This window comes from Pristis pectinata, chromosome 14 (assembly GCF_009764475.1).
Source record: "Pristis pectinata isolate sPriPec2 chromosome 14, sPriPec2.1.pri, whole genome shotgun sequence".
In the NCBI taxonomy this organism is placed as follows: Eukaryota; Metazoa; Chordata; class Chondrichthyes; order Rhinopristiformes; family Pristidae; genus Pristis; species Pristis pectinata.
This window is the reverse complement of record NC_067418.1, coordinates 37,181,137-37,197,521: the sequence shown is the minus strand read 5'-3', so window position 1 is coordinate 37,197,521 and position 16,385 is coordinate 37,181,137. Positions and strand designations below refer to the sequence as shown.

General features: G+C 41.4%; 1 protein-coding gene across 3 annotated transcripts in view; it reads right to left on the bottom strand.

Annotated features, from left to right (window-relative positions):
• Nucleotides 1-16,385, bottom strand: part of hps5 (HPS5 biogenesis of lysosomal organelles complex 2 subunit 2) — a 56,147-nt gene that overhangs the window by 14,560 nt on the left and 25,202 nt on the right. For 2 of the 3 annotated variants that reach the window (XM_052029145.1, XM_052029146.1), the window contains 9 exons: nucleotides 16,079-16,150; nucleotides 15,898-15,986; nucleotides 14,801-14,979; nucleotides 12,292-12,450; nucleotides 11,324-11,480; nucleotides 10,065-10,188; nucleotides 5,047-5,196; nucleotides 3,828-3,899; nucleotides 159-1,021 (listed from right to left, as the gene is read on the bottom strand). In XM_052029145.1, the coding sequence (XP_051885105.1) occupies nucleotides 159-1,021; nucleotides 3,828-3,899; nucleotides 5,047-5,196; nucleotides 10,065-10,188; nucleotides 11,324-11,480; nucleotides 12,292-12,450; nucleotides 14,801-14,979; nucleotides 15,898-15,986; nucleotides 16,079-16,150 (1,865 nt within the window). The remainder of the gene's footprint in view (nucleotides 1-158; nucleotides 1,022-3,827; nucleotides 3,900-5,046; nucleotides 5,197-10,064; nucleotides 10,189-11,323; nucleotides 11,481-12,291; nucleotides 12,451-14,800; nucleotides 14,980-15,897; nucleotides 15,987-16,078; nucleotides 16,151-16,385) is intronic. The other variant, XM_052029148.1, reaches the window with a different exon arrangement.

Sequence of the window (16,385 nt, the reverse complement as noted above, 5' to 3'; positions counted from 1 at the left end):
CAATAACGAGAAGTGTTTCATGTGAAATCAGAAGAAATTATTGATCTAAACCCTCTCTGTGACTGGGGGACATGGTACAGAAGGATGAAACCGAGTGAGAGGGAGACAGAGAAAAACATCTACAGAATAGGGAGGACAAAATGGCTGACTGCAATTACCTTTCAGTCCCAGGATGAAAGTTTGCCACACCAGCGGAGTGGCCCAGTTGCAGGTTGTGATGCAGCGCCTCACTCGCATCAGGTCTAGCAGGAAGAAATAATTGCGCAGGAACAGACAGGCCTGAGTTTCAGTCTCATCTCCAGGTAATTCTGTTTCAGTGGTTATGCCCTCAGTCACAGTTTGAAATATTCTCAACTCAAAACACAAGGTAGCCAGTTCCATCATGTCCTTGAAGAGATCTGCTGGTATGCTGCAGAAAGGGACCGTCACAAAAGGCACAGTAGACAAATTAGTTGAAATCTGCACTTCATCAACCACCGAGGCTCTCTGTTCCACCATTTCTTCTTCATGGTTTTGGACTGACACCTCCTCTAGCTCCTGAAGGATAAATGGTGCTAAACTCTCCTTCCGCTCTTGGTGCTCAAATGAGTTCAAATCTACCTCTTGCTCTCTGTGGCAAGGAAGGGAAGCTGGCTGTTCCACCTCTTTAGGACAGAGTGCTGATAATCCCTTCTCTTCCTCCTCTTGATCTGGTGCAGTTAGTTTCTTTTCACACTCTGTCTGGTTTAATGTTTCTAACCTCTCTTTATCCTCTTGATGGCCGAGTGCGTCTGGTGCCTCCATCTCTCGATGGCTAGATGCTTCTGTGTCACATTTCTCTTGATGGTTAACTGTTACTGGTTCATCGTCCCCATCGTCTTGATGGCTGTATGCTGTTGACTCTTCCAAGGTGGCAGTGTCATTCACAGTTTGAGTTATCACCTCGAATTGAAATATTTTTTCCAAATGAGGTAGCCAGCATTGCACTGTTTTCTTCAGAAGTGTTGTCTCAAACAAAACAAGGGGGTCCCGTAATTTAACTCTGAAATAAAAAGTCATAAACTAGTCTGAACAGTTATCCAGCACCAGTCACAGGTAGAGGTATTACTAATTCAAATGACACAATCTTCTTTACTAGATTCAGATTAATCTCTATTCAAACAGTTTAGTGCTAATCAATTTAGGACAGAAAGAACTAAGTTTAAATGGTGACTCATGGTAATTTAATTGATTCTTAGTTGTGACTGCGATTGCAGTGTGTCATTGTCACAGTGTCTTTGAGTTTGAGCTCAGAAAAGAAACTAAACAAAATGGCACTTTCAGTGGGAAGAGAACAGCCATGGCTCAGGTAAAATGAAATCAAAGCTTGGCAGGTAAAACTATAATTGAACAATAGAGGATGTGTGTAGACAATCTAGGGGCAGACACAGTAGTGTAGCGGTTAGTGTAACGCTATTACAATGCCAGAGACCCAGGTTCAATTCCGGCCACTGTCTGTAAGGAGTTTGTACATTCTCCCCATGTCTGCGTGGGTTTCCTCCGGGTGCTCCGGTTTCCTCCCACATTCCAAAGACATACGGGTTAGGAAGTTGTGGGCATGCTATGTTGGCGTCGGAAGCATGGCGACACTTGTGGGCTGCCCCCAGAACACTCAACGCAAAAGATGCATTTCTCTGTGTGTTTCAATGTACATGTGACTAATAAAGATATCTGTAAGTGTTATCCTTGGTAGGACTGCTTAATAACTAAGGGATGTAGAATGAAGGTGGTTGACAGAAGAAACAAAATTAACACAAGGAAAATGTTTCTGAGACAGCGAGAGGTTCAGATCCGGAAAGTACTGCCATGAGTGGTCACAAAGGAAAATCCAATTGTAGTCTTCAAGAGGAAGCTGTGTACGTATCTGAAAATAAATAATTTTCAGTGCAATGGGAGATGGGGGGGGAGCAGATAGATTGTTCTAAGGTAGATCTGGTATGGATCCAGAGGCTGACTGATTCCTCCTGTACTAGAAACCATTCTGTAACTCTATGAAGAGACAAAATGAAAATAGTCAAAATTCCCATTCCAGAACACGAGCTTGACTTCCTACGGCCAAGTGTGCTACGAATCAGCCTCACCAGCAATGAAGATGGCTGAAGTCCCTATGTTAACACATAAATAAGCTTATTTGACAAGTTATCAACCAGAAATTATTTTCCAGTAGATCAGGACCTCCTGATACAGCGTCCATGGTATTTTACATATAGCATTGTGCAATGAGACTGGGTTTTAGTGATAAAATTTATCATATCACTTGGGAAAGAGTGATCATGACAGAATTTCACATTATATTTGAATGCAATATAGTTTTAATTCTGAAACAAAGGGCAAATATTTAAACAAAGCATCCTACATAGTTATGAGCAGCAAGTTGTATAAGATTGATTGAGAAATGAAAAGGATATGATAATAGACGACAAGCATAACAAAAAAAAATCAGTCATCAACTAAATATAAATTTCCATGATGGATACAAGTGCCACTGGAAGGACAGTTTTAGTTTAAATGCTTACATTTTTGCCAAAAAGAGAAGTTAATGTGATAGCTGGGAAGATTTCAAAATTAGCAAGGATGAGCAAGAAAGAGAAAATACTTTCCTCTCATTCAATTTTCTAAGAAGAAAAATAATGAAATTGTAAATGCAAAATCCTCTATAGGTATGTTAAAAGATTAATAAAAGTAAATGTGAATCTCTTAGAAACACAAGAGATAGGATGTATTTTGTGATTGTTTTCACAATAGAAGACACGAAGAACCATGGGAAATGATAAAGAATCAAGCATCTAATACGAATGATCCTTCATGATACTTCACCTCAGGGTTTCCTTGAATAAAGACTAAAACTATACATGTCCCAGTGTGATATGCCAAAACTCTATATAATTGCAGCAAGACTTTATCTTGGTTTCCAAACCCCATGAAATAAAGGCTAACATACCATTTACCACCCTAAGTTTTACTTTTAGCTGTATTTTGTAATCCACGTCAAATGAAAGCCAAAACCCAATGCCATCGTTCACTAGTGTCAATGCTCTAATTTTCATTCACCCTACCACATTTCCCTACAGTACACTCAAGATCTTTTTTGTCACGTGAGCAGATATTCTTTGGTTTCCCTTTATGTTCTACACATGATTAACTTTCCTGGCAAGCATTGCATTGTTAACCCCTAACTAAGCGATTGATATAGATTTTAAGTAGCTAAGATCCAAGCACGCATTTCTGCAGCATTCCAGTATTTACATTATGCCATTCTGAAATTACATATATTCTGTACTTTTTACTCTTTGACTACTCTTCAATTCGTATTAGCCCAGCCGCTCTTTATCTTGTGTAACAATGCCTCGTACACCTTAAACAATTTTCCAACTACAGATTGCATGTTAACTGGGCACGTTGCATGTTTTTGCATTTTTCTCTCCTTTTTCTTCAATAGCCAGGTAAAATTCCAATCAATTGGAACAATTATAGAATCAAAGAAATATAGGAAAATTGAAAGCAATGTGGCCAGCTCTTTTAAAACTTTAGATTTGTGGGCCATTTGGTCCAGGCTATTTTTTACAACTTAGTGCCATTAATTTCTCCAGTACTTAGTCACCTGGTTTTAGCAATGCAATAGCCACACCAAAGATGATTTATAGAGCAATGGCGAGTGAGAGTTACATGCCCAGCAACCTGTCTTTAACTTACTTAATAAGTGATACTGAAAATGTGTGCCCAAATGACAAGTAATTCATTCCTCATCACTCACTGAATTAATAGTGTTCACAGCATATTGAAAGAAAAGTATCCTTGTTCACACTCACAGAGCTTCTGCTGTTGTTTGTCGCAGATCCTGCAGTTTGTCCTCCTCCTGCGAAATGTCATCAATGCTCATTCTGTGCAAATCGGACAGTAAGTCTTGGTGTAACAACAACGTAGCACCACTTTAAGAGAAGTTTAACTTTCACATCTTTGGTCTTGCTCTGATCCCCCACCTTTACTTTTTAGGCATCTTTCAACATTAATTGTTCAACTGAATAGTTTTTTTCCCCCCAAATACTATTACAATAAACGTTTGTCTTCTATACTTTTGCAAAGAGCCAGGGCTCTGGGATACAGGAGATGAAGGGTGTTACTGGAGAAGACTTAATTGATACAGGAGATAAGGCCTCATCCCTGACTGGGAAGCCAACAAGGTTACTACCTGCTACAGTACGTACCAGCAGAGATCAAATATCTGCAGTTTCATATTCAGCCTGGGCTGAATGCGTTGATCAGAATTAATGCACGACATAGAGTTTCCTCTGTCCAGCAGGAGGAGGAGAAAAGGAAATCATTCATAGTTCCTGATAGGCTCAATACTCACAAAATACAGTACTGTGGAAAAATGGCCAACCAGAAATATTCTCCAGTAAGGAATTAGCACCTTCAGATGAGGGGAGATAAAATAAAAAAAGGAAGGATAAAAATCCTTAATTGTAGTAAGATTGAGGCCAGGATTGGTGTCCCATGCTTACAAGATCAAAACTCAGTAACAATGGCACCTTTGCCACCAAATGGTCAAAGAGGGATAAAGAGTAGGGGCAAACAGTTTTATATCAGCAGTAGTAAAAAAAACACTGGAAACACTCAGCAGATTAAGCAACATTTATGGAGAGAGAAAGTTGACATTTCTGGTCATTAGAAAAGTTGCAGAGTGGGAGAGGTGGATAGATCAGAGAGTGTGTCTGCGATGGGATGCAGACCAAAAATGTCAAAGTTATAATTACTTAAAAAATATCTTTTACAGAAAGATAGACATCCCTGTTCTTTTCTCCTCTCTGCAAATTAAAATACACTTTTTTCCCCCCCCACTTTTCCAGGTCCTAAATCTGAAACACCAATTCTGACAACTTTTTCTCCCCCATTGAATGCTGCTTGACCTGCTAATTGCTTCCAGTGTTTTCTGTTTAAGTTTTGGATTTCCATCATCTGCAGTTTTTGCTCCAACTACATCAGCAGTAGACCTGATGAATCTCTTGTGAGAAAGTAGGGTTTTCTTACCTGTTTTCAGGTTGAGGTGAATTAACTACTGCAGTAATCTGACTCTCACACTGTGGATCGCCATTTTTTATTTCTGGTTTGAATCGGCAGTCAGAATTGGGATGAAATGTGCCAATAGTTTCTTTAGTTTTTCTGACAAAACTGGTCACACTGTAAAACAAATGAGAGAGTTCAAGATGCAAACAGAAGGCACTGCTTCTTCAGGGACGTAGATGATTTCATAAGATACAAGACATTCCCCATCTCATTACATCAACAAAGGAATGCTAATCAACAGGTACACAAGGCAAGTATCCAGATGAAAACAGCTGTCTACACCTATGGCCCATTCCAACAGGAAGTTGTTCACATTCCCTGGAGACACAAAGTCTCATGTTCCATTACTTAATCACACACAGTGCAGCCCATCAGATAACTAGGTGAGCTTATATCTGGACAGAAAGCACACTGTGTGAGCTTTCATTGCAAAAATCAACAGATAGATTTGTATGAGGAAACAACTGGTCTCAACCAGACCAAACATCAAATATTTCCCTTCTATGACTCAAAACCCTACTTGGAAACCTGTTACCACACTTTCTGTAAAGAAATGACCTCTGCCATTTGAGCTATGATTGTGGTTCTCAACCTTGAATGCTTTTAGAAATTATTTTTCAATTTGCAGGAACTGCTGATGTTTACTGCTCATCCCCAATTACAAAGAAGGTTGTGGTGAACCACCTTCTTGTGGCTGCAGTGCTTCGAGTGAAGGAACTCCCACCAGGCTGTTGGGTAGGGAGTTCCAGCATTTAGACCCAGTGACGACGAAGGAATGGTGATATATTTCTGGGTCAGCATCCCATGTGGCTTGCAGGGTAACCTCCAGTGTTAGTGTCCTCTTGTGCCAGCACCCTTGATATTGATGGAAGAGGTCACACATTTCCCATCTCGTTGGATGGGACGACTGTTGAATGTTTCAATTTGAAAGGTTCTGTCAGAGTAGCTTTGGTGAGCAATTGCATTTTGTAGGTGGCATATATGCTGCAGCCACAGTGGAGGGAATGAATGCTTAGGATAGTGCATGGAGTGCTAAACAAGCAGACTGCTCTGTTGTGGATGGTGCTGAGCTTCTTGAATGCTGTTAGAGCTGCATTCGTCCAGGCACCTGGATAGTATTCCATAACACTCCTGATTTGTGCCTTGCAGATTGTCCAGGGCTTTGGGATGTCATTCAGCACAAGAGGTCAGTCTCTGGCCTGCTCTGGCAGCTGCAGTTGATTTTCTGGTCAATGGTGACCCTCAGAACATTGCTGGTAGGGGATTTGGTGATGGCAATGCCATTGAATATCAAGGGTAGATGGTTAGACTCTCTTGTTGGAAATGGTCATTACCCAAAACTTTTATGGTGCAAATGTGACTTGCTGCTTATCAGCATGTGCCTGAGTATTGTCTTGACTTTTCTGCATGCGAGCTTAGGCTGCTTTATTTGCTGAGGAGTTGTGAATGGAATCTAATATTCTGAAATCATCAGTGAACATCCCTACTTTGTACCTTACAGTAAGAGAAGGTCACTGATGAAGCAATTATATCTGAGGAATTCCTGCACCGATCCCCTGGGGCTGGCATGATTGCACTTCAACAACCACAGCTATCTTCCTTTGTGCGAGGTATGACCATTGAAGTGTTTCCTCCTTGATACCCATTGATTTGAGTTTTGGCAGGGGCCTTGACGCTACTCACAGTCAAATGCTGCTTTGGTGTCAAGGGCAGCCATTCTCATCTCAATATTGCTCTGAGATCCATATTTGGGCCAAAGCTGTGATGAAGTCCTGGAGCCAAGTGGTCCAGATGAAATCCAAACTGAGCCTTGTTAAGCAGATTATTGGCAAAGAAGTGAAACTTGAAAGTACTGTTGATGACACCTTCCACCACTTTGCTGATGATTGGGAGAAGACCAATTCTGCTGTAATTAGCTGGTTTAATTTGTTCTGCTTTTGTGAACAGATCAATTTTACTGAGATCTGACAGATTGATCAATTGGCACTAATACTGTTTTTGCTGTTTAGCATGCACATTGTGCTGTTGTTGCAGCTTCAATTGGTTGCCACCTCATTTTTAGAAAGGCCTGAAAGAAGTTCCCACCACATCCTCCTGCAACCCTCATTAAACCAGCACAGAACTCCTGGTCTGATTGTAATTGTAGACTGAAATGATATGCAGGCCCATGAAGTTGCAAACTGTATAAGCTTTTTCTGATGCAGCCGACAATTCACAGCACCTCATAGATGCCCAGTTTTGCGCTGGCAGATCTTTACTGAGTCTCTTCCATACAGCACAATAGTAGTCACACGAAATGACGAAAGGTGTCCTCAGTGTGCAGATGGGACTTTGTCTCCACAGGGACTGTGCAGTGGTCACTTCCACCAATGCTATCATGGACAGACTAGGTAAATCAGGTAAAACCGTGAAGATGAAATGAGACAGAATTAGCTCTCATATCACAACCAGCAATGACAATGATATCCTTCAGGACTCAGCCAGCACACACAGTGATGCTGCTACCAAATTACTCTTGGAGATGAACACTGAAGACCACTACCCACAATACATTCTGTTCCCTTGCTGCTTTCAGTGCTTCCTCCAAGTGTTATTCATCAGTTGAAGGAGGATGGTAAGCAATAACCATGAGGAGTTTGCTTGCCCATTTTTAACTTGATGCCATAAGGTACCCAGAGCTCCTTTCTCCTGCCTGTGCTTCACTCTGCTGTCACCTGATGGGTTTGATCCACTGTAAAGGCAGATCATTCCCAGGGATTATGATAGAGGAGTGTAACATGTTGTTTGTGGGTATGATTCTATGAGTACAATGTGTTAAGCCATCTGCCTGTGAGACATTTCTCCCAACTTAGACACTAGCCCCCAAATCTGCATGAGGAAGACTATGCATGATCAACTGGACTGGAAGCAACTTTGGTGCCTAGGTTGATGCTACAAAGTCCATCTGGTTTTATACTCTTTCTGTGTTTTGTCACTGTGGTTGTGGTACAATCTAGAGGCTTGCTAGGTCATTTCAGAGAGCAGTTAAGAGTCTGTGGATCTGGTGTTACATACAGGGCAGACCTGGTAAGGTGCTGTGAATTATATAGGTTTTTTTATAAGTACATGGTAGTTGCCTGATTACATGGCTATTATTTTTTAAGTTCCAGATTTAACTGAATTTAAATTCAGTAGCTGTCCTGGTGGAATATGAATGAACATTTGCTGAACAAGAAGCACCTTCTGTCAGCATGACTCAAAGTATTGTTCTGGGTTTATGTCTCCAGTCAATTACCTTGTATCTCTCTCAAATCCTCTCCAGATATTTTTCATCTAATGGAAGACATGGAAAATATTGCATGCTGAAATCATTTGGTTTCAGCATAGGAATATGATGGAAATAAAGAAACAGAAAATAGGTGCAGGAGTGAGTCATTTGGCCCTTCGAGCCTGCTCTCCCATTCAATACAATTGTGGCTGATCCTCTATCTTAATATCATATTCCTACCCTCTCCCCACCTCCGTTGATGCCTTTTGATTCCAGAAATCTATCTTCCTTCATCCTGAAAAATAACTTCATTGATTTGGCCTCTATCTCCTTCTGTGGATAGAGAATTCTACAATTTCACCACCTCAGAGAAGAAACTTCTCATCTCAGTCCTAAATACAGTATCTTATCCCATATCCTGAGACTATGACCCCTCATTCTGGACCCCACCTCAACCAGGGAAAACAATCCCCCCTGTACCAGTTCACCTAGCTCTATCAGAATTTTGCACATTTCCATGAGATCCACTCATTTTTTAATACAGACTGGTCAGCCCAAACTCTCGTCCCACAACAGTCATGCCATGCCACAAATTAATCTGGTGAATCTTCATTACACTCCCTCTATATCCTTTCTTGTGTAAGGAGATCAAAATTGCACATAATACTCCAGATCTGGTCTCATCAAGCTTACGTATAACTATAGCAAGACTTACTTGTTCCCATCATCAAAACCTCTTGCAATGTGAGTCAACATACCAGGCCTTTCAAAATTCCAAATACACCTCATTCACTTATTTATTCTCTCTCTTCTATCTTCTGACAGGCACTGACCCATAAGAAGATCAAAGGACAACTGCACAGAGAATGACCACCACCTATCTGGTCAGTTTGCAGGATTTTATAATTATAACCTTGTTGGATTAATAAACGGGCAGTGTCCCAGCATGCCCCCACCTTTGGCCCAAGTGAGGAGACTATCAGAACCCAACATGCAAGGTGTCGCATCTCCACAATGAAAGGAAACTCGTAGTTCCTTTCTCCAAAAGGAAGCTTGCAATCTAACAGGACCTAGTCCATGGAATATTTCAAAAATTTAAAAAAAAATAAAATGTAAAATAATAAATATGAGTTCACAAATGAAATGCTGTGAATACAAATCAAATAGCACTTCTTTTTTGTGATTGTTTCCCCCCTCTTCTTCTTCTACTACTAGAGTAAAGTTCCACAGACACCAGTGAACTTTCTTTCACCTCATTTGTTCTTCATAAATATGAGTTCACAAATGAAATGCTGTGAATACAAATCAAATAGCACTTCTTTTTTTGTCATTGTTTCCCCCCTCTTCTTCTTCTACTACTAAAGTTCCACAGACACCAGTGAACTTTCTTTCACCTCATTTGTTCTTCAGATGTGAAACTAGGCAGTGAATGGTAATAGACTATCTGACCGGGGGAAACTACAGCAGAGGTCAACTTTGTAATTACACAACATCATGCATACTTTCCAGTGGTAGTCACTAGCTTAAGTATTTCCTCCCTAGCTCAGTCATACTAAAACGAAGTACCCTAACTACTATCCTCCCTCCTCAATGGGTACAAATTAAGATTCAATCCCAAGATCCCATGGCCACTTGATTTAGCTACGTGCAGCCTTTACTGGGAGGAAATGCATTCATAAAGGTCTCACGTCAACATCTGCACAACTATGGGTGTCATAATGATCACTGAGGTTACCTTTCCTTCACAGCCTGTAAAGTGACTCGTGATGCTGTGGAACGGAATGACAATGGAAGATGGAATGGAATCAGTGTCTCACTCCGATCACCTTCAATGTTCAGGAAAGAATGGGACACATTGTCTAACAAATGGAAACAAAAAGAACATCAATGGACAACAGCACAGAGAATGAATAGCTCCTATCAGGGCAGTTTGTGGGATTTTATTATTGCCATCTTTTGAACAGGCACATTTTGTGCATCCTTAATGCATTGTTGTGTGAATGCCTGCTGTTACGGATTAGGTTGCTATTTGGTGACTGTCCCTTTAAAATATAGTACAGTAGAGTAGTGTGTGTGTGTGTGGTGTCATTACGACAGCAAGAAGATAACAACATGCTGACGTTTATTGTTCAGGGAGTCAGTCAGAAAGAGAGAGAGGGAGGGAGAGACAATGACTGCTGGTCTCTGTATCGATGGATGAAGAACAATAACTGTGTCTGTCACTACAATCCACGTATGGATTTTTGGATCAATCCAGTGGAGTCAACTTTGTTGTTAACCTGTAGAAGGCAACAGGTATTTCTGTGGACAGCCACGTCTCGAATGCCTTTCGGGGTGTCAGATACTTCGGAACAAAGCAATGGAGATCATCAGTGATTGAGGTGTCATATGGGTTCCATCATGGAACATTTGGATTTCATAAATTCTCTCTATATTCTCTCTACATTTTCCCTTCAGTCAACGGTGGTTTTACAAAAACCTTTGCTCACGTTTCACCTTATGGCTTGCTGAACTGAACTTTGAGAACTATTCCTGGACTTGGAGTTTGGGAATTTGCCACACACACACTTCGAGTTTAGTTTTTGGGGTTGCTGTTTAATACCTAACATTTTTACTTTTCTTATTATTATAAGTAGTTATTAATAAAATAGTTTCTAACACTTATACATGACTTTGTGTGTTTCTTTTGTTGCTGGTACGTAACAATGCATATATGTATATAACCTCAATGGATTAATATGAGGGCTGTGCCCCAGCAACCCCCCCGCATTTGGCGAAGAACCCACCATACACCATAATATATTCTCCCCAAAATATGCATTGCATTGTTAAGGTGGATTTGGGGTTAACATTTGATTGCAGTGTACTCTTCTGCTGAACTGACAACATTTCTCAACGACACTGACTCCAATGAAGCAAATCAAGCAGAAATCCTGAAAAGCACAGATTTAGCTGCAGTTTAACTCTCCTTCCCAGTGCATCATCCATCCTTACCCTGCTCTCCTTGCTCTTCCTCCTGTACCAAAGCAAATTCCTTCAACCTCTCCTCTTCAGACAGGTGGCTGTGCAACGAGCCAGAGTCTTCATCTGATTGACTGCCTCGACGACTAATCACACGATAAATACCAGAATCTAAGACATTAAAACTTTCCTGAAAGAAAGGAGGCATCAAAATTAAAAATCTGAGAAGTTAATGCATTTGAAGCTCTGAGGCAAAGCCTTTGTTGGAGAAATTGGCCCACAAGTCATGTTGTGGCTTCGAAAAGCTCCAAACAGCATCTGGAGAGCACATTCTCTTTCTGCACTGACACCCTCCCCATTCTTATGCTACAATAAAAAGGGAGACCCAACCAATCATGGCACCCAGCTGCAAGTACAGCAAGTATGAATGGTAGAGGAAGAGGGGCAGGAAGGCAGAGAAGGTTGAGGGTGGGGGAGAAAGGCCAGAGCCAGGGGGTGGGGGGAGAGGCAAGGTAATGGGGGAGGTTGACAGAAAAAAAAAGATTTGCACCCTGCTCCACCCCAATCCAAAGGCTGACACCACAGTGCACTTCAATTCCCTGGGCACTGATGCATCATTTAATCAGTCACTCTTCCTTGGCAAATGTAGGCAATGCCTGTCAGTAAGTTGTTCAACCCTAAAGAGACAGAGTTCGGTGTTGATAACTCTTCTGAAGGCTTCTTTCCAATACCAGCAGAAAGCTAGGTTATTAACCTCGATTGCTCTGGAGAGAGGACAGCCCCTCAAAAATAAAACCAATTAAACCACTAACAAGTTGGGTGTTCATTTACCCATCAAATCAATTCTGAAACTGAAATATTGTTAAAAAGAGCAGGGCATCATCATGGTTCATTCCCTTTTGTGTAGGGCCCCACCACCCTCACCCCAGCCCACGGAATCTAGAGCCCACTATCTCGATAGATAACTTGCACAAACATTTTGCTTGGATGCAAGAACATACATGAGATGACAAGCTGCTCCTACGACTGCTACAGGCTGAGTCAAAGGGCTCCAGCTTCAGCAAAATTTCCTCTAAGCGGGCAACAAGGTGGCTCTGTGTGGCTGAATCCAGCTGTGTCTTCAGATGTTCCAATCTATCTAAAGGCAACAGCTTACGGGTCTGAGGAGACGAACACCAAAGATAAGGTCAACTAGCACAAGGTGAAATGGCTAAGTATTTAAAATAGGATCTTTCACAATCTTTGCATTACATGACTCAACTTTTTATTCATTTTCTCTGCAGTGTCTATATTTTGTTTAAACTTTTAAAGTATTCCCATCCATGCAACAGTGATCACACGCCAACCTTACATACATTACACTTCCCTTCCCACTTTGAAACATACAGGATTCCGAGGAAACTTGGTAGGATAGATGCCATGAGGATAGTTCCTCTCATGCGTGAAATCTAGAACTGGGAGCACAGTTTCACAATTAGAGGTCACCCACTTGAGACACAGATGAGATGAAATGTCTTCTCTTATTGAGTCATATATCTATTGAACTCTCTTGAATATTTCCAGAGCTGGAAATACACTGATTTATGTACGAGGGGAATTCCTGATTTATGAGAATCAATAGTGAAGCCAATATTAAATGGCAAGGCAGGCTTGAGGAACTGTGGAAGTTTGTGTTAGCTTCCTCTTGCGTGAGCATTGAAGGATGGAGCTACTACTGGATGTGGATGGGATGTAATTACATGGCTACTGTTTCATCAGGGCCTCTATATGATATGGTAACTCTGGTGGTAGACTGGAGTGGAGGGATCTGCAATGCTCACACAAGAGAAGGCTAACACAAACTCCCACAGCAGAACAGTAATCACTATAACTCCAAAGAAACACTTGTATATGGTAATTAATCCTTCTCAACAACCCTTCAACCACCACTATTTCAAAGACTTTTACATTACTCACTGATAACACTTAATTAAATCAGTAAATTGTGGATTCAAGTTTCAATTCAGAGACTGCAATGTTGCTGCAGCATAGAAAAACAAAACTGCAGATGCTGGAATCTGAAACAAAACCAGAAATGCTGGAAGAACTCAGCCAGTCAGGAAGCATCTGTGGAAAGGGAAACAGGTTATTGGTTCAGATCGAAGACCCTTCATCTGTACTGAGAAAGAGAGAAAGCAACTTTATCTAAGTAACAGCGAAGGTGAGGGAAAGTGGAACAAAGGGCATGTTAGTGGTAGGATGAAATGATGGACAGTCATTGAATGGACAGATAAGGTCCTTTGTCTGTGTAATGTGTTGCAGATATGGTGACGTCTGGGTGATGTGGTGACGTAGAGAGGTCTGGCCTACTGGAACATGACGAGCAAGCTAGAATATACAGTAGAAATGAAAAAGGGGAGAGGAATGGCATGTACAAATGGCCAGTCCAGATGCAAACAGAAAGAGCAAGTTATCTGGAGAATTCAATATCAAGTCCTGCAGGCTGCAATGTGCCCAGATGAAAAATGAGGTGTTGTTCCTTGAGTTTACATTGTTCCTTTTTGGAACAGTGCTGGAAGCCACAGACTGAGGGGCTAGAGTGGGAGTGGGAGCATAAATTAAAGTGGCAGGCAACTGGAAGCTCAGGGTCACCCCGGCAGACTGAGTGCAGGTGTTCTGCAAAGTGATCACCCAATTCGCATTTGGTTTCTCTAATGTAGAGGAGCCAAGCTGCAGACACCGAATACAGTAGACTAAATAGGAAGGGCAAGTGAAATGCTACTTCACCTGGAATGATTGTTTGGGTCCCTGGACTGCAGGAAGGGAAGGGGTGAATAGACAGGTGTTGCATCTCTTCCAGGTGCATGGGAAGGTCCCATGGATGGGGATGGAAGAGCAGACAGTAAGTCATGAAGTAAGTGGTCCCCAAAAAATGCAGAAAGTGGAGGAAAGAGGAAGACATTACTGGTGATGGGATCATGTTGGAGCTGGCAGAAACTGCAAAGGATTATAAGTTGAATGAGAAGGCTGGTGAGGAGGAAGGCACATACAAGGGAACTCTTCATTCTGGCTGGGGGAAGAGGGGTGAAAACAATCATCCAGAAATGGAGGAAATGTGGTTTAGAAATCTATTCACCATGGCAGAGGGGAAACCATGTTTCAGGAAGAAGGATGCTGTTTGACTGGCTGAGTTCTTCCAGTGTTTCTATTTCTGTTACTGCAGTGTAATATTGTGAGAGTGCGCCACTATCAAAAGTGCCATTTTTCAAGAGACATTAAACTTGGTGCCCTGTCAGAAGGTCAGTGTCTTGGCAATATACGTCTCCCAATTAACATAAAAATAACATCACATTGTGCTGCCTGATAGCTACAATGCTTTATACAACAGTAAATAAACTTCTGAAGTACTTCATTGATTGGAGAGTTCTTTCGGATGTCCTGATATAGATGTGAAAGGTTCAATACACAAATGTACATCTTTAAGATCCCCAGATTGGTGATCTAATAGTAACACTAACAGCATTCACTCACCCTACTCAGAATAATGGAATGCGGGAAGAGGCAACAGACTTGTGCAGCCAGGGTCCACATGTCCTGCCGAAGCAGACGCTCGATACACCGCTCCCCTGACAGTAGACATAGGTAAGTTATCCGCCCATCACCATGGAGACAGAACAGTTTGTTTTTGAAGACGGTCACATTCTGAATATCTGGAAAAAAAGAGTGAGGTAAAATCGCAGATAACAGGGAGTCTGTAGTTCAGGAAATTGTTGAGCCTTCCAGAATAATGGTTTTAGGAGTAATATATGCACAACAACATGCTAACTTGTACACTTGTGATTCCTAAGGATACGACAAAATATCCAAATTCCTAGCTGATATAATGTAGGGCTAAAACATGCTTGATTTTCCCACAGCTCTCACCATGCCCATATTTACCTAGCATGCATGCATGGGTCCCATCAGCTTGAGGCTCCCAATCATCAATAGTACCTAATTCTTGCTCAGAACCTCTTGAGGCCTTGGACCCACAATGCTCAAACACTAACAACACTTAACAGGAGGCATGCTGGGGGCAGAGGTTCATCTTCAGTCAAAGTTTAGTAAAACAACTTAATACCTGAACTCACGTTCCCCTCTCCCATCAGGCAGAAGATACAGGAGACTGAGGGCACATACCACTAGGCTCAAGGACAGCTTCTATCCCACTGTGATAAGACGATTGAACTGTTCCCTTATACGATGAGATGGACTTTTGACCTCACAATCTACCTTGTTATGACCTTGCACCTTATTGTCTAACTGCAAAGCACTTCCCTGTTGCTGTGACACTTTACTCTATATTCCATTATTATTTTTACCCTGTTCTACCTCAATGCACTCTGTAATGAATTGATCTATACGAACGGTGTGCAAGACAAGTTTTTCACTGTACCTCAGTACAGTGACAATAATAAACTAATACCAATACGCAGAGCTAGTGGTTATGTCTCAGTACAAGTGAATGGTGCCTCATCAAGACACGAGGAGAGGATAAGACGCATGCTAATAATTCATTAAAGAACTGTAAAAAGAAAGCATCAGAACACAAAAATGAAAGTGCCGCGTAACCGAACACAATATCACACCTTTTAGCTCACTCCAGAGAAGCACCTGAACACTCTGTGGAATAAACACATAAATCCCCCGGTCTGTCCAGCTCAGAACATAATTCTCACTGTTGGGAGGGAAAGAAAGAAATGCCAGTTGTTAAGCTTTGTCTAATAATTATTCACAAGTCTGTGCTACATTCTATTCTTAAATACTCACCTCAAACACAAGAGTCTGGGAAAAGAGATAGATTGTGGAGAACAGGATGTCAGGTTGTATTGTAGCTCACATCTGGAAAGGAAATGAATATCTTTCTGAATGTACCAAAGTGCAAAGGAAAGAAATAACAGGGACAGCAAAATAAATGTCCTATGTACTTTGCCACAGAAAACATCGCTGCTAGGAATTCAACACAACTGTTTCTGAAGCACCTATAACATTTGGGTTGGGTCAGCCATTTTTGCTTGGCCATATTAGTGAATTTCTACTGATCACAGCCAAACTGTCATATGCCATCTGTGCACAC